At 37.0% G+C, this 18,274-nt stretch overlaps 1 protein-coding gene across 1 annotated transcript in view; it reads left to right on the top strand.

The window, feature by feature from the left end:
* The first annotated feature begins 169 nt into the window (after positions 1 to 169).
* The window catches only part of ANKRD50 (ankyrin repeat domain containing 50), a 29,545-nt gene continuing 11,440 nt past the window's right edge, over positions 170 to 18,274 (top strand). The window contains exons 1-2 of the mRNA XM_077770894.1: positions 170 to 344; positions 1,614 to 2,560. Coding sequence (XP_077627020.1) covers positions 2,049 to 2,560 — 512 coding nt within the window. The 5' untranslated portion in view covers positions 170 to 344; positions 1,614 to 2,048. The remainder of the gene's footprint in view (positions 345 to 1,613; positions 2,561 to 18,274) is intronic.

Raw genomic sequence — 18,274 nt, 5'->3', positions numbered from 1 at the left:
CGGGGCCTGAGACTGAGGGCGGGGCCGCGGAGCGGGGCGGGGCGGAGCCGGCCGAGTCCCGGGCTGCCTGAGACAGTCACTGCCCTGACGGCGGCGGCGGCGGCGGCGGTGGGTGGGTGGGGGTTGGGAGGAGCACGGCCGAGGCTGCTGGGGCAGCTGGAGCTGGCAGTTGCCGGGGGCTAACAGCAGGATCTGGAGCTGAGCGCGTGCCCCGGGCCGGGCGGAGGAGGAGGCTGCAGTTGGAGTCCGGGGAGCGCTGGCGGCCGCGGATTCTCAGAGGAGCAAGTGTCTGAGGCTTCGAGTCCGCAGCGGCGGCGGCGGCCACGGCGGCGTCTGGGGCCGAGGTAACCTAGGGGCGGCATCGGCGGTAGAAGCGAGGCCCCNTGGGGCGTTCCCAGCCTTCTGGAAGGGAAGACCTCGGTGTAGAGGCTGCACCTCCGTCCGTGGCCTCTCGGAGGTGGCCCCCCTGTGGCTCCTTGAAGCTGCTCGGACCGAAGGTGGTTCCCGTCTCCGGGAATCCCGGAGTTCCTTTTGTCTATCAGCTGAAACTAGAGGCCGGAACTGTAGGCAAACACCCACCAGCCCTGAAGCACACTCTACTTATCCCTTTGCTGTCTCGGAAGGAATTCTCCCCGGCAGCCTTTTCTACGGCCACAGTAGTAGATTCCATTCCTCACCCCTATCCAAAACCTTTATCTTTGGTGCAGAGGAAGGAAGGATTCACGTTGTACTTGTATTTGGCTTTGTCGTTCGTGTAAGATCATTCCCATCCTCCCCTCTATTTTTTTTTAACCCATTCCCAGCCAGCCGCAACCGTGGTAATCAGCCCCTAGATTTTGCAAACTATCAACAAAGAAGTGTGACTAGTCGAGTAAACAGAGTCCTTGACTGGCTGGACTGTGCAGTGTAATAGAGCTTCCTTTAACCGGCGCTGTTCTACCAAGCTTATCGGAAAGACCTTTTTGGCTAGACTTAAGGATGTTACTGTGTGTGCATAAAGCTTTTTTTTTTTTTAAATTTAGGGTAACTTGATTAAAATGTAGCTGTTTGGGGAAGCATAACCATTTAGGAAGTAAAATACAGAAAGGAAAATGGAATTACGATTCTGGGAGTCATTGTCCAACTTTTTGAAAGTGCCAAAGATGAAGTATATGGACTTTTTTTAAGTATATGGGTTTTTGAGATTATTTCAACTGGCAAATTATATCCTTTGTAAGCTTTTAAGTAAGTAAGCTCTTAACATATAATATTTTGCATTAAGATGTTTTTGTTTTATTTTAGTTACTTGTGGAAATTGTTGATTTCCCAGATATCTTAATGCTAGAAACCTGTGAACAGTTTGATTAAGAATCTACTCACCTAAAAAATGCATGTTATCAATGCTTTGGATTAAGAATGTGTTAACAGTGGCCTGTCATTTCTGCCACATTAAAGACCGTAATCTGAAACAGTTCCCTCCTTGGAAGTTGCTCAGATGCCTGAAACTGGCAAGGTCTATTACTTTGAGTGACTATCCTTCAACAAGAACTACAGAGCTACCTATCAACTGTATACGTAGAATCTCTTTGATGGCATTTACTATAATGGACATCTTTTCTGCATCTAATTTTCAGATACAGAATTAACACTTGGAATCCGGAGAAGCATTTTGTACAAATTGAAAGATTGAGCCTTATCTTTAGTTTTCCAGATGTATTGTCTCATCTGCACACTTGAAACATCCACAATCACATAAACTCTAGATAAAACCATGGAGTTATGTGACCCATCAAGATTTAGGAAAAGTATTGCCACGCATTGGAACCAGGCAGTTTTCTACCAGTTCAACAATTGAACTGATATATTCTCTGCTGATAATCAAGAGTAAAAATCTAAATAAAGTCATGCACATTCTATTAGCAAATGGCATCTCTGGCTGTTGAGTTTTACTCTAACTGGTTACTGTGTCATTCAGAGTCAACTTAATATGCAAGTTATGTCCTAATGGATGTAAAGACCTGTGTTGACATATCCAGGATCTAGCAAATGTTGAAGATAAGAAACCTATTATGACTAATCCTTGGGAAGAGAAAGTCTGCAAAATGGCTCAAACGAGTTTACTGCAGGGGAAGCAGTTTTACTGTAGGGAGTGGGTTTTCCACAAGCTTCAGCATTGCCTCCAGGAGAAAACTAACTGCTGCAATAGTGCTGTCAACACACCATCCCTTGTAATGAATTCTGGGAATAATGCTAGTGTTGTCTCTGGAAAAGGAGCTGCCTGGGGTGTGTTGCTGGTAGGAGGGCCCGGCAGTGGCAAGACAGCCCTATGTACTGAGCTGTTGTGGCCAAGTTCACCTACAAGCTTGCAGAGAGGTTTACATCGCCAGGCTTTGGCCTTTCATTTCTGCAAAGCCCAGGACTCTGATACTTTGTGTGTCGGAGGGTTTATTAGAGGTCTAGTTGCCCAGATCTGCCGCAGTGGACTACTCCAAGGATATGAGGATAAGCTAAGGGATCCCGCGGTCCAAAGCCTGTTACAGCCTGGAGAATGTGAGAGGAACCCAGCGGAAGCATTTAAAAGGTAACAGTAAGAATGCCATGATTCTGGTTTCTAAGCAAAAATTAACGTGTTTTCTAGATTATTTTATTTTGTTTAGTTTTTGTTTGGTGTTTAAATTTTGCGGGTTACCTGTATTACTGGGCATTTGGGGATGATCTGTAGTTGTAAATACACGTGTTTACTTTGAGTACTAAAGGAAACAAAATTTAAGCTTTGCGTTGCACAGGTTATGAATTAAAAGTATGTCTTTTCTTTGACTTCTTTAATAACAATATGAAACAGAAACTTAATTTTTATTGCAAACTTACAACAATTACTTATTTACTTATTTCTTTTTCTAGTATTATCCATAATTGGTGAGGGATATTTCTTATGGTAGAAAAAACCATTTAGCTGCTTGGAAAATAGGCTACATTTTCAGGGAAGGCAAAGTATATATGGTGCTGAATTTAGAGGAACTCAGCATAGAATCTACTATCTTTTTTGCTTATAGTATCGTTATTTCTTCAAGTTCTTTTAGAAAGAGATCATTGGCCATTGAGAATCTGAAGGAAATCTGTACTTGGGATTTATTCCCCTCTCAAGTAAACAAAAAGTTAAGTAGTACTTTTAACTATGTGATATTTATAAAATAATGAAAATTTGGCACAATTTTAGTACTTTTAGTGAGTGATATGAAAAACTACTGTTTTCTAACCTCAATTAAGCAGTTTTCCATTGGTAAATGGAGTGGTCTAGGAAGTGAGGAAGTTGCTTTTCAGAGTTGTTGCAGATTCAGAGTGTATTCAAGAAGACATGATTCCTTGAAAATAATTTTTTGCATGTCAGCCCTCTGCTCATTGTAAAAGAAGCAGGCAGATTGTTATTTTTGTGCTTGCTACTGCCTCACTGCTGCTTGAATTATTCATTTTTCATATACTTTTATCTCTGCACAGTAAGTAGCTCTTAGCAGGTGAAAGTTTGTTCCCCAAAGATGCAGGTACGCTGCGTGGTGGAGGTTGGCATACGTGTGTATATGTGACTATATGTCCATCTGTTTCTCTGTGTGTCTCTAGGAGTCTTTTGACTAGGATTTGAATTGCTATGAAATGAGTGATGTTTGTTTTTATGATGTCCTCAGATCTAATGGTATGATAAATATAAATTTTTAAGTGGCATTGAAAATATTAATAATAGCAAACATTCTGTGTCAGTGTTCTAAAAGATTTACAAATATTAAGTTATTTTATTTTCATAGCAATCCTGTGAGGTAGGTGCTATTATGCCCATTTCGTGGGTGAGGAAACTGAGACACAGAAAGCCTTGTAACTTGTCCCAGGTTACAGTCTTGTATGTGGCAGAGTGGGGATTTGAAGAAAGCATGCATGTATACAGGTTTATAATCATGGAAATTCTTTGAAGTAGAGGGGGAGAGTAGATTAGAATTCATGGAGGACATGAGGGTGTGTCACAGTTGTGATTTGAGTGTAGTTTTCAGATTGCCCATATGCATGACAGAGTAGTAGTCTGGAATGATCTTTATGGATAGTGGTATGAAATTCAAACATGGGAGGGGTATATTAATGTCAGCGAAAGAGGTCTGTCTTTGAGAGGTGTGATATTCTTGGAGATTTTTAATGTTTAAGTGCAGTCCAATAAAATTCAGGGCAAATATCTTTTGCTGTAAGCCACCAACATCAGGGTTAAAACTATTAGATCATTTTTAAATAAGAAGGAAATCCATTAGGTGATTCTAGTGCACAAATATGAGATACCGGGTTCAGTGAACAGTTTGAAGTATGGAATCACTGTGTATATTCAATAATGTAGTCTTCAATATATAAAACTTTACTTTTTACGCAACTTTTAAAAATCTCTGTGCATAAACAACTCTTATTGACTTCCTACTTTGTCTGAGGATACTATTACTAGTTGAAGAGCTGAATTTTCATTTCTTATCATTTCATTTCTTAGCAGTTACTTGGATTTAACACCTTAGAAAATCAATTTCAAAGAGCTTAGCTAACGATGTTGAACTTAGTCCAACTAAATTTGGTAATTATACAGTTTATTTTATTCAAAGTAAATATTTAATGCCTTAGAATATTTAAAATCATGTTTAATTGTACATTTTTGCTATATTCTCATCTTGAGCAGATCTTTCTGTATGGTATCATAGATTTTCCCGAAAGAGGTCCCTCTACTCAGATGGTCCTTCTATTTTTTTTTCCTATGTAAATTTTAGTTATTAAATAATTGAAGGGAAATGAGAAGCAGTTAGAGCTGTATTTAAAAGCCACACCGGTGCTGATTTTCTGATTGACAGAAGGAGCAAATCACTGTGTATTCCCAATCTTTACTTTGGTAGGGAAAGCATAGCCTTTCTTTTGGACCATTTTGGTGCTCTTAATCTCCTCCTGGATCTTTCAAAAGCCTGGGTTACTTTCTTTCTTCATTAAAGTAGTTAATCATTAAATAAATTAGGTAACTCTGATACTGTAACAACTGCTTCTGAAAATTCATAGAGTACACTTCCTCTAAGACTGTGAAGCTTTCATATCACCATAGTCAAATGCAAATATGAAAATATAATTCAAAGTTAAAGAGAAATATTTTTGCATCATCTATGGCACTAGAGAACCTAAGCCTTTACTTTTGGACAGATAGCCAAGAATTTATTGTAGGTTCTGTTGGTGATTGACTGATTTTTGTTAAATAAGCCCTTTAGAGAATTTTAATAGGAATCTATTTTGTGTAGGCAGGAGAATTGTAATTCAACAGGTAGACAATCATGCTTTCAAGAAGTTATAATATTTTGAGAGAGACAGATATCAAAGCATATTATTACATGATGGGAGATGAAATATAAGCAAAGAGAAGTAAAATATTTTTTCACTTTTGAAAGAAAATTCAAAACCCATTTTGTTACTTTTTTAACATCTAACACTTGATAATATTAATGGTTTCATATATTCATGTGTGAAACAATTTAATAGTAATAGAAAATTGATAAAGAGAAAACTTAGCTCTTGACAGATGAACAAAGTTGGGGAAGTTGCAGAGAAGTGATTCTGTAATGGATGCATTTTATAAACTTTTCTTCAGTTTTATTTCCTAATTATTTACCTAGTTTTTCTGTTTAATGATACTAGGTAGAATATGTACCACAAAAAAACTTCTTACAAGGACATATATCTAAGTGGTAACTTGTAAATTGCTGGTGTGTATTGAAGTCACTTTTTCCTCTATGATAAGAAAAATGAGAGGAATGCCATTTTAATCTAGTTAAATGCTGCTGCTTTCTTTCCCTTCTGACATGATATCACGATTCTTAGATTTAGTGGTCACAGAATTTCTTCTCACATTCATTAATTCTTACAGCAAGTATTTGAGAGCTTTTTGTGTTTTAAACACAGTTGAGCTGGAGAGATATATTGAGAACCTTCTGTGTTTTCAGTTCAGCTGTAGATAAATCAATGAATAGAACAGACAAAATACCCTGCCTTCATGGAGCTTAAATTCTTACTATAATATTTATCTTATTTCTATAAAGAGAAATAATATTTGGGGTAAATGCCTGTTACAGTGTTCCTGCAACCCATAAATGTTTTAACACTAGTAGAAGAAATTATATGATCTGCTAAAGGGAATGATGAATGAAGACCCATTCATTTCTTTTTTCCCCTTTTCCATCTTTGGAATGGAAAAATGGAAAATTTTCCAATTTTTCTTAATTGGTTAGGGTGCAAAGCTATTGTTACTGTGTTTAGATTTTTTCCCTCATTTTTTAGTAGTGGAACTAAGATTGTCTCATTGATAACAATTAACATTTTTACTCGAGGACCGGAGGCTGATTTCTTTCCTTCTGCCTTTCCTTTCAGACTTCGACGGCAAAGCTTTGTGTAGTTTGTGGGTTTTCTAGAGTTAGTGTTAGAGTTTCCTGGTAGTCCTATAAGTGTTAAAACAAATCCCAGGCATGCAGAAGTATGAGGGCATCTAAGTTTAGGGAATGCGAGAAGAGAAGGAGTGGAGTAACTTCAGATCTTGTGACTGGTTTAGAAGCACAACTGAACATGAGTATTTTCATTCAACTAGAAACTGCTTTCTAAATCTTACTGTTATGGTCCATGCAGCCATGGCTCTTCTTGGAATTTAAATGGATGTGGAACTGGGAAATACAAATTTTTGTTCCTGGTAGACACTGTTCTCTCATTTTTATTTCTGGTTAACAATCTGGTGGACCAGGTAGCAGTTTTCTATGTGTCATGTCAATTTTCCAGAATTGAGTAAAAAGATTTTGTTCTGTGTAATGTGCAAGTGGAATAAAATTGTGATGAAGAATTAGATAACTGACCCTAAACTTTGAGAGTTTAGCCAAAAAAAGTTGTGTTAGTAGTGAAAGGCAACATAGCTTGTTAAGAAAAGAATTGGAAACTGGAAGACCAAACTGACATTTGTTTTTTATGTCAAATAGGAACCCTCAAGTGGTTGAATCTTCTTTCTGATCTTTGTATTTCCTTTTCCTTGAACATTTATAGTTTTTCACTTGTATCTCTTTAGATTTTTAGCTTCCTTAGTTATTTATGCATATATCTTCTGTTATCTCCCCTATTAGGCGTATGCTTCTTCATGACATTATTCATGACTGATTAATTTTTTATCTTTACCATAGTGCTTTGAACAGCACTTTGCATATAGTAAGTGCCAAATGATTATCATTTGAATGAGGGAATAATGCTACTTACCTATCTAGAAGATGTTTGAACCTAATTGAAGGACAGCTGAAGCTCTTGCATAAGAAAGGGAATTGAAATGTTATATCATTTAGGTCAGTTTTCAATGTAGACCAGACTGGTATAGTGATTATTAATTTATTAACCTGCTGTGTGTGCTCTTTAGCATGTGTGAATATGGCATTGGTCCAGGGAGCTTTAAGTGGCCAGATGTCTATCTTCTGTCTCAACTGGCTCCAAGTATTTTTGGCTTACTCAACAAAGGGACTAAGAACAGAATGAGCTAGGAACGTGTGCTTCCTTTTTACCCTCAGTTGTGGGGTATTTTCAAGGCAAAATGTTCCCTTTCCATGGCCTGTCTTGTATAACTAGTACTATTTAAGGTAACTATCATTATCCATTCTTAGATAGTATCAGATTAAAAGATCTTGTAAAATGTCTGTACGGTTCACATTTTAAATAAAATAAGTGAATTAATATAATTTTCATAATTGAAACTCTACATTTCTTTTAGTCGAACATAGTCGTTTTTCACCAAATTGTCTATTATTTCCAACTTTTGACCATGTTATTTTTACTTTAAGTTCGACTTCCATTCATTCCGAGCCTCCTACTTTTCCCTTCCTACAGCCTTTTCCTTCTGCCCTTGATGGGCTCTTTCATTTTATATCTAAGTGCTGCTCCCTTTGGTTACCGTTGCTGGTACTCCATAAAATTTGCTGCACCACTCCTCAACCTTTAATTACTTATGCTATAACGGCCTAACATATTCCTCGATAATTATGTTATTTAATTTCAGTCACATTTTTATTTCTGCTAGGCCATTCTTTTGTTTACTTCTTAATAATTGTGGTTTTTGTTTTGTTTTGTTTTAGACCAGAGAGTAAAGTTGTTCCCTACCGGTTGAATATTTTTACCCAATTCAGGACATTTCACACACACATCCAGATTTTTGGTTTTTCTGGGAAAAAAAAGGAAATTTTGACAAAATTAGGTTCTCATTCTTTTGAATCAGTAATCTAGTGGAGCCCTGTTAGCTGCTGTCTTCACATGGGGCCTACATGCCCTAATTCGATTAATCCCCCCAACTCTGTTATTCTATTCCAAGACCTTCATCTGTTCATATATGCCAGCCTGGCTGCTACGGTCATTTTCAGAAACAAATGTGTTTCCTAGTACTCTGAAAAAAAAAATGTATTTTTGTATTTCCCACCAGATCTTCATATTATCTCTAATTTGTGTACACAAGTCCCACTCCTTACGTATCACCTCATTTCTTAACTTACAGAAGTCTGACTTCTATGTGTATAGATTCCAAGAAAGATGCTTATGCAGCATAGTTTCTGAACTCATTGCTCACTCTATCTTCGCCTTAGATGATATATCCTAGAACTTTTTTCATTATTTGTAATTTCTTCCTTTCAAAATCTTCTGACTCTGTTCTTTGGTCACTCTCCCTCTAGGTACTGTCTGGGTGTTTGTCCAACAAAGCTTACTCAGATCTTCCCTCTTTATACATACTCCTCAAATAATTTTATTTATTTACATGGCCACCAATGTTCATATCTAATATGATAAGAATCAAATCTGCATTAAGAGCTTTTACCCTCACCCTGATCAACATCTATCTTTTCACTGGAGTGTTCCTCAGTAACCTTTCTGTGTTTTTCAAATCAACATCTCTCAGTGTTTCAATTCATTGGCTCATTCATTTATTTCTGAAACAAATATTCTGCACCTGCTCTGTGTCAGATACGTGGTCAGTGTCAGGGCTAAAGTTGTGAGCCAAACAGTACACTGGGTTAAGTCGTAGGGGCAAGAATGAAATACATTGAACAAATAATCACAAAAACAAATGTAAAAATGCAGCTTTAACAAGCTCCAAGCTGGAAGGATACAGGATAAAAGCATATAATCTGAAGCCTGATCATTATCTGGAATTCTGGGAAAACTGACTCTTTATCTAAGTTATTTCTTAATTCTTGTTTCCTAGACTGTGCTTAAAAGTGTGATCTTAAGATCAACACTGTCGACATCACTTGGAGTTTTTAGAAATGCAGAATCTGAGGTCTGTTGAATCTGTCTCCCTCTTAACCCATTTCCTAAGTGAGTCCTGAGCACATTGAAGTTTGAGAAGCACTGCCCTAGACTTGTTTCTAGAGTTTCCTTTGAGTATTTTCTCTTATATTAGCTCATTCTAAGGTATTTAATCTTAATATTGGAATGTTTCTTGAATCTTTTACCCTAATCTAGAATATTATTCATCTACTCCTAGAAGTAATTTTAGCCTCTCTTTTTATTCATTTTTTATTTTTATTTATTTTGTTCATAGTTGGCCAATTAACCATGATAAAACAATGCTTTCTTTAGGTCCTTCTTCTTAGGACTGTGATAACTTATACAACAAATTCATATTTCTCTGTTTGCCTCCATTAAAAGCTCTTGATTATTTCATTTTGTTCCATTTAAAGTACGTTTCATGTTTCCAAAACTTTATCAGAACACATAACTTCATTTGTTCTTTCAAGAAACATCTTAAGCATATGAGAAAGTGCTAAAGATGTTAAGAGATGTGAGAAGTAAGAATATTCTTAATTTTCTTAGTGCTTAGTAAGAACTTCATATATATAATAAGGATATGGATTTTTTTGTTAACTATTTGTAGATTTTTTTTTCTTTTCAGGTTTTTTAGCATTTTTGCTGTTTTCTTTAAAAAATTATGAAATAAGATGGTTGCTATATGGTAAAATTGTTTGATTTTATGAAGTAAAATAAATAAATAGTTTTCTGCCCTTAAAAATATCTTACAGGGCATTATGACTTCAAGCCCCGTGTTGGGCATAGGGCTTACATTAAGAAAATATATTTGGGGCATTAGGGTGGCTCAGTCTATTTAAGCATCTGATTTTGACTCAGGTCATGATCTCACGGTTCATGAGTTTGAGCCCTGCATTGGGCTCTGTGCTGACAGCTCAGAGCCTGGAACCTGCTTTGGATTCTCTGTCTTCCTCTTTCTCTGCCCCTCCCCAGCTTGTGCTCTCTCTTTCTGTCTCTCAAAAATAAATAAACATTAAAAATTTTTTTTAAATATTTGAAACATATTCTGATTGGTTGCCTGTTTACCCTACAGTTGTTCATTATCCTTGGCCATACTGTATATAATTATCTTAAATTTTAAATCAGTTTCTCTTTCATGTTATTCTAATCTCAGAAATAGGGGCACCTGGGTGGCTCAGTCAATTAATCCACCAACTATGGCTTAGATCATGATCTCACACTTTGTGGGTTCGAGCCCCGAGTCCAGCTCTGTGCTGACAGCTGGGAACCTGGAGCCTGCTTCGGATTCTGTGTCTCCCTCTCTCTCTGCCCCTCCCCAACTTGTGCTCTGTTTCTCTCTCTCTATAAACATTTAAATAAACATTTAAAGAATTTAAAAATAAATATTCTGATGTTATTTTTTTCTACTGTATACATGCATAGTTAAGTATAATCATTGGTAATATAAAATTTGAAGTGCTCATGTAATTGCTTAATAAAAACATTAAGAAAACTAATTATACCTTACTTTTGGCTATCTAGAAGAATGATTTGGAGCTTTCCAGAAACTATCGACCTTTTACAGTTATGACTCCTGAGTTGAATACATAGAAACTGGTAGATTGGTTATTTGTTTTTGTTCTTGTCCCTCCATGTGTTCTTGGCATATGGTGCTGGAGGCCCTTCTACTAGAGGAGAAATATACTTCTCTGCCTTTTTTGTTTGGGTGAACCATGTCATTTGCTTTGGCCAGTGGGATGTCAGCAGACATCATCCAGACAGAGGCTTAAAATGTCCACGAGTAGTTGGGCTTATCCTCTTTATTTCTGGCATCACCGTGAGAACAGCATGTGTTGGTTAGCTTCTTGGTTCAAGCAAGATGAGAGAGATGTGGAACCAATGATATACCACTGTTGTAAAAATAGCTAACAATAAAAAAAAGGTAAGGAAATAATATTTCATATCGAAACCAATAATTTTCATCAAAAATTTAAGAATCCTCATCGATTCCTCCATTTCACTGATGGCTACACTCAATCCATTAGCTTCTCTTGTTTTATTTCAGTGATAAAAGAGGTACCTTATTTCTCTGCATCCGCATTGCTGCTACTCCTATCCTTTCTTGCCTAGATTGCTGCAGTCGCCTCCCAACGTGGTCTTCCTGTTGCTTTATTGTCCTTCTTCTCTTCACAAAGTGTGGAAGTATCAGATCATATTACTTACCTACCTAAAACCTGCCAATGGCTTCTTACTACCTTAAGAATAAAATCTAAGCTTTACATGGTCCGGTCTTTGTCTAACCTTTGACCTCAGCTTGTATCACTTTCATCCTTGCTCATTGCTCTTCATCCACGTCATTACCCCTTATTGTGTTCTGAAATAGGTCAAGTTCCAGCCAGAAGATTTTTATATGGCTACTTGTCCTGGTGTCACTTAGGTGACAGCCTTAATTGTACCTCCTCAGAGAGCCTTTCCTTTTCATCAAGTCTTTGAGATGTCTCCCGACCCCGTCAGTTTCTTAAATCAGATCATCCCACTTTGTTTTCTTTATTTCTTAATTTTCAGTGTCTAGCATGATCTGAAGTTACGTTGCTCATGTGTTTACTTTGACTTTCAGCCTGCCTCCTGGAATGAGCAGACTACTTACCGGTCTTACCTGTCTTGTTCCCTCCCTTTTTATCTCCAGGACATAGACTACAGTGGAGACTCAGTAACTCTTTCCTGCATTGAGGAATAACTATATTTTAATTTAAAAACATTATAAATTTGGTCACATTTGTAATTTGTGTTGCTCTAATCACATTCAGTTTTGAAATAGTAACATGTTTTTCTGCATAGCAATTTATACATATAGATAATATAGGTGACAGGGATCCATTTGAACCAGTATTTTTCTATTTTATTTCTGTTGTCTCTTATAATGCATGCTTAAGTTAATTTATATAAAATGGAAAACTTTTTAACAGCATCTGATTTATGTTCTATGATATGAATCATGGGAAGCACCATTTGCTTCTCTCCTATAAATCCCTCGTTTCTTCTGCGTTTCATAGTTTCATTCCTATAAGTCTTTCTGAGATTATCATTTAAAATGTATATTCATTAGAAAAAGGAAAAATGTTTCTAGCTTAAATCTCAGTAGGATGTTTATTAATTGCTAATTTAGTGAGAGAAACAGCTTGCACACTGTAGACTTCACAGTGCCATAAAAATTAATGGCACCAAGTACAAGAAATGGTTGCAGAAAAAGAATTTGGAGAAAATGATTGTTCCTATCCCTGAAGTTTTTCAGTTATAGAGGAAAGTAAATAAAATAAGAAAACAAATATGCATCTACCTACATATTTGGCCATATTTACTTTAAATCTAGGTTTTCTGTTTTGTTTTAAAGAAAAAATAGGGGTGCCTGGGTGGCTCAGTGAGTTGAGCCTGCCACTCTTGATCTCAGGGTTGTGGGTTCAGTTTCTAAGTTGGGCGTAGCGATTACTTAAAAATAAAATCTTGGGGGACATCTGGGTGGCCGAGTTAGTCATACTCTTGTGATACCAGCTCAGGTAATGGTCTCACGAGCCCTGTATTGGGCTCTGCACTGACAGAATGGAGCCTGCTTGATATTCTCTCTCTCCCTCTGTCTCTGCCCCTCCCCTACTCGGCTCCCTCTCTGTCTCAAAATAAATAATTAAACATTAAAAAAAATAATCCACATTTGAAATCTTTCCAGGTATCCCTTGTAATTTTGATCGACTCACACCCATAAGGTGACCCCTCTTATGGATTTACTTTTTATATCTATGTAGCTTAGCTAACTTTATATGCATGTTGACTGTATAGGGATATATATATATATAGACACATACTTGTTATATATTCTAGTTTTATACATTTTTATCAGATGTCAGCAATTCTCAAAACTTTTTTTTTTGTTTCAGCTTCTCTTTACACTTCTTAAAAATTACTAAGGGCTTCAAGGAACTTTTGTTTATGTGGGTTATATATCAGTATTTGCTGTACTTGAAATTTGAGCTGATGTGGGGCACCTGAATGGCTCAGTCAGTGGGCATCCGACTTTGGCTTAGGTCATGATCTCACAGCCTGTGAGTTCAAACCCCATGTTAAGCTCCGTGCTGACGACTCAGCCTGGAGCCTACTTCACATTCTGTCTCTGGTTCTCGCTCTCCCTCCCCTGCTCACTCACTGTTCACTGTCTCTCTCTCTCTCTCTCTCTCCTCTCTCTATCTCTCTCTCCTTCTCTCTCTCTCTCTCATATAAATAAACATTAAATTTTTGAAATGTGAACTATTTTTAAATAATGTACTAGTAAATATTTAATAATAAATCCATTACATATTAACATAAGTAATATTTTAATGAAAGAGTACATATTGTCAAAAAAAAAAAACCAAAACCAAAAAACACAAAGTTAAAAGAAGAGCATTGTTTTATGTTTTTTGCAAATCTTTTTAATATTAGAAGTAATAAATTAGATGATCATCTCTGCTTTTGAACGTAGCCTCTGGAAAACTCCGTGTATCCTTGAGAGAGAACTAGTGAAAAAGCAAATCACATCTTAGTTTTATTCTGACCCTGAAATGCTCTAGGGTATAGGGGACCTTTAGGGATCCTCACACCATGCTTTGAAAGCCATTGTTCTATGTAAATGGTATTGTGTTGCCAACAGTTCTGTAATGTTTTCTATGTAACATTTTTTTACAGTGTTCATGTTGTTACATGTTCTACATGATTCATTTTTACTGCTATATAATATATAATTCCAGTCTTTATAATTAACTTGTCATGTTGATACTCATTTAAGATGTATTTAGCACTTTAACTTTTATGAAACAGTACTGCTGGGCCCCTGAACATCTGACTCTTGATTTCTGCTCAGGTCATGATCCCAGGGTCATGGGATTGAGCCCTATGTCGGGCTCTGTGCTGAGCTTGAAGCTTGCTTAAGATTCTTAAGATTCTCTCTCTTTCGAGGCGTCTGGGTGGCTCGGTCATTTGAGCGTCCGACTTCAGCTCAGGCCATGATCTCACAGTCCATGGGTTTGAGCCCCATGTCAGGCTCTGTGCTGACAGCCCAGAGCCTGGAGCCTGCTTCAGATTCTGTGTCTCCCTCTCTCTCTGCCCCTCCCCCCACTCACTCTCTGTCTCTGTCTCTCGTAATAAAATAAAGACATAAAAAAAGTTTAAAAAAAAAGATTCTCTTTCTTTCCCCCTGTGCCCCTCTCTACCCACCCCACTCTCAAAAAAACAAAACACAGTGCTGCTAAGAACATTCTTGGGTACTCTCTTGGGCATATACTAGGAGTAAAACAGAAAACGGTGATTTTAAATTACGTAGTTAGAAGAGAAATGTGAAATCATAGGGTATGTATGTTAATCTTCAGCTCTGTTTAGCTAGCACTAAAGCTTTAACATCGTGTTTATTAGGAGAAGTGTAGGTCACCAACGTGTGCTGTATTGTCATTGTTCTTTATGTTTTAGGAAGTGAATGTGAAATGATATCTTATTTTAAATATCTTTGATCCTGTGGCACTTGTCATTTTGTTTGTGAAAATTTTGCTTTGAAATGTAAAAAGTATTTTTTGATTATTTCCTTTAAGTTTTACCTTTTTGGGGTCTTCATATTTAAAAACTCGTTCTCTACTTGATTGTTCTACTGGCATTTGTTGAGAGGCATGTCTTTCACTGTTAATATATAATACTACCACTGGGAGATCCACACACATATGTATGTATTTCTGATTTCTTACTTTTACATTGTTCTATTCATTCATTCATTCATCAATTACATATTGGATACTAGGAATGTATCAGATGCCATACTTAATACTGGTATATGTTAGTAAATAAAAGTGGAAATGTCAAACGTGTTTATTGAGCTTACGTTTTGAGGATTGGAGTATGTGGCTGGTAGAAAATAAAATGTTAACAATATATAGCATACCAATTGGCAATAAATACCGTATGGAAGATCAAGCCAGAGTAAGGAGGATAGTAGTGATGTACCAGGTAGGTTGTGGAAGAAGAGTTGTTATTCTATATAGGGGAGGTTAGGGTTTTGTGAAGGAAGTTTCTGACAAGAATTTCCAGACTGAGGAAGTACTAAGTGAAAAGCCCTGAGGTGGGCATTGGCTTAATATAATCCAAGAAAAACAAGAAAGCCTGTGTGGCTGAAACAGAGTGAGCAAAGGAGTGTTTGTAGGAGACAGGTAGAGAAACAGGATTCATACGATGTATGGACTCTGAGGCTGTTGCAAGCACATTTATTTTACTTTCAGTAGATTGGAAGACTTCAAGTCTTTTAAACAGAGTAATAATAACATCATCTGGTTTAACATTTTAACGGATCACAGTGTTTGCTTTGTTGAGAATTGGGTTGGTGACGGTGGAAACCAGGAAATCAGTACCTGGCTAGTGCAGTGCGGTAATGGAGGTAAGAGGCAATGGTGCTTGGATTTGGGCAAAGTGGTTGATTATTTTTAAGATTTAGCTGATAGCACATTGGATATATGGAGTGTGGGGGGGAGGGGAAGGATTAAAGGACGATTTTAAAACTTGTGGCCTGAGAAACTGAAGGATAGGATTGCTCTTTATTGAAAAGGAAAAGACTAAGGGAGAAGCAAGATGAAGACTAGAGGTCTGAAGTTGAGGTTTTAATATGTTCAAGATTAGATATCTAAACAGAGAAGTTGAGTAAGTAGTTAAGATTCATAAGTCTGGATTAAGAAGTGCTGGCAGTGTATATAAATTTGGTTTCAGTGGACTATAAATGATACTTAAGGGTATTAACAAACTATGGAAAAGGTGAATGGAAATAGAGAAAGAGAAGATCCAAGATATGAATATTGATATATATTTCAAAATTGAAAGGTTGGGAAGATGTGAAGAAGAGTAGCTAGTGTCGTAGGAGAAAGCCACGTCCTAGGGGAGGAGGTTCGGCGGTGGAGGAGCTTCACTTTAGCCGTACAGCGTTACACAAGTCATATAATAAGTTAATTTGAGAATATGATAAACACTACAAAGAAAACAATCGAGTTGGAGTCTTTAGAGTAACAGCAGTGAGTGATGATAAAAGCTTCTTAAGACTTGGTGATTCGGAAGGCGTCTTTCAGGATTAAACTTTGTGTTGAAACATAGAGGTTAAGAAATTCCTCCTGGGGGAATTTCTAGTAGGAGGGAGTACCAACTACCTTGGCCCCAAAACAAAACAAAACAAAACTGAAAGGTGGGCACTGTGGCTGGAACAAAAAGAAGAACTCAGGAACGGATCCTAAGATCTTGGCCCAAGAAACTAGGGGATGATGAGATACATTAAATGACATGGGGAAGTCGGGTGGGGAAGAACTTATATTGGGGGTAAACTGAGAGAGGATACTTCTTTAAACATCCTAAATTTGAGATGCCTATGGAGCATACACACAGAGATGGATGGCAGACAGTTTGGGAGATTTTTACTTTTGAGTTTAGAGTGAGGTCAAGGCGAGAAAAAATAGCTCAACATTTTTAAAGCCAAAGATTGGCCTCCGGCTTATAGTACGACTGAGTATGGCGTGGAAAACAGTACAAAAACAAGAAAGTGAAACAATGAGAGAACTCTAAACCAAACTTCAATAAAATGTGGAAGTTAATATCAGATTGAGATGCAGACAAAACTGGCAGAACAATTTATTCTTTAAAATAAGTGTGTACCCTGAATATCATCAAGAGTATAAAGGCTCTTTTTTTTTCAACCATGGAGACAGGCTATAAACTTATGCTAGAAGTTCCCCTGGACCCAGTTAGGCAGAAAGGAAGAACAAAGAAGGCAGGGAAGAGGGCGTCAAACATTTGGGGGTAGTCCGGAAAGGGTTTGTGGTGAGAAACCCTGACTTCTCTATATCCCCACAGCTTCTGATCTTAATTGGCTAGGGAGAAGTAGAAGCTCAAAGAAATTTTTCATGCTTATAGCTCTGAGTCATAAGGAGAATTCTTACAAGCCTGGACACTGGATACACTAACCTGCAATTGCTGGTCCAGAGGGAACTTCTCTTATTGAAGAGGAGCTGTCATAGATCTATAAAAATACATCTCAAGAACAAAAGGGGGAAGGAATCTGAGAAGCAGAACACAGGAAACACTCACCAGAAAAATTTTGCCCTGGAACAGAAAGAAATCTGTGGCCAAATATATTGCCTTAAATGAAAATATAATTAATAAGCAATTACCTGAGTTAAACAATTGCGTGAAGCAGAAATAAAAGTGCTTGGAGAAGAGATGGTGAAACAACAGGATGAGATGAAACATACCCAAAATATGAAGGCTTACTCTGTGAACAGAGATATTTCAAATCAATAGGAGAAAGATAATTTCATAAATAGCTGTGGGATAACTGTGGAGCCACGTGGGAAAGAATTTTTTTTTGGAACCAACGTTCATATCTTTATGTCAAAATTAATTTTATTAAAAAAATAAAACTAAGTGTTCAAAACGTTTACAGAAAACATGAGGAAGTGTTTTTTTTAAGTTTAGAGTTGGTAAGGCCCCTCAAAATCGTGGCATAAAACTCAGGAGTCATAAAAGAAAAAAAGATTGATACATTATAAAACTTAAGAAAAAGAAACTGCATGTCAAAAAAGAAACTTAAGTCAAAAATAAATATAACAAATGGAAAAAATTAGCAACAGTGTATTTTCTTGATACTAAAGAGTCCCAAAAAGAGAAAAATTTATCATCTTTTGTAAAATGGGTAAAGGGATATAAGGACACATTTTAAAGAGGAAGAAATATGACTCCTAGGCATATGTAAATATGATTGGCTCATGAGAAACAAATGTAAACTAAAACCAAGATGATGCCATTTTTTACATATCTGTGGAAGAAGTAGTCACTCTTCCACAGCTGTTGGGAATGTATATTAATATAATTTTTAAGGAGAATATTTTGTCAGTTACTACCAAAGTATACAGATAATGCCCCTTAACTTTACAACTATAACCCT

This window comes from Crocuta crocuta, unplaced genomic scaffold (genome assembly GCF_008692635.1).
Source record: "Crocuta crocuta isolate KB4526 unplaced genomic scaffold, BGI_CrCroc_1.0 scaffold331, whole genome shotgun sequence".
Classification (NCBI taxonomy): Eukaryota; Metazoa; Chordata; class Mammalia; order Carnivora; family Hyaenidae; genus Crocuta; species Crocuta crocuta.
This window is presented reverse-complemented; position numbering and strand designations above follow the sequence as displayed.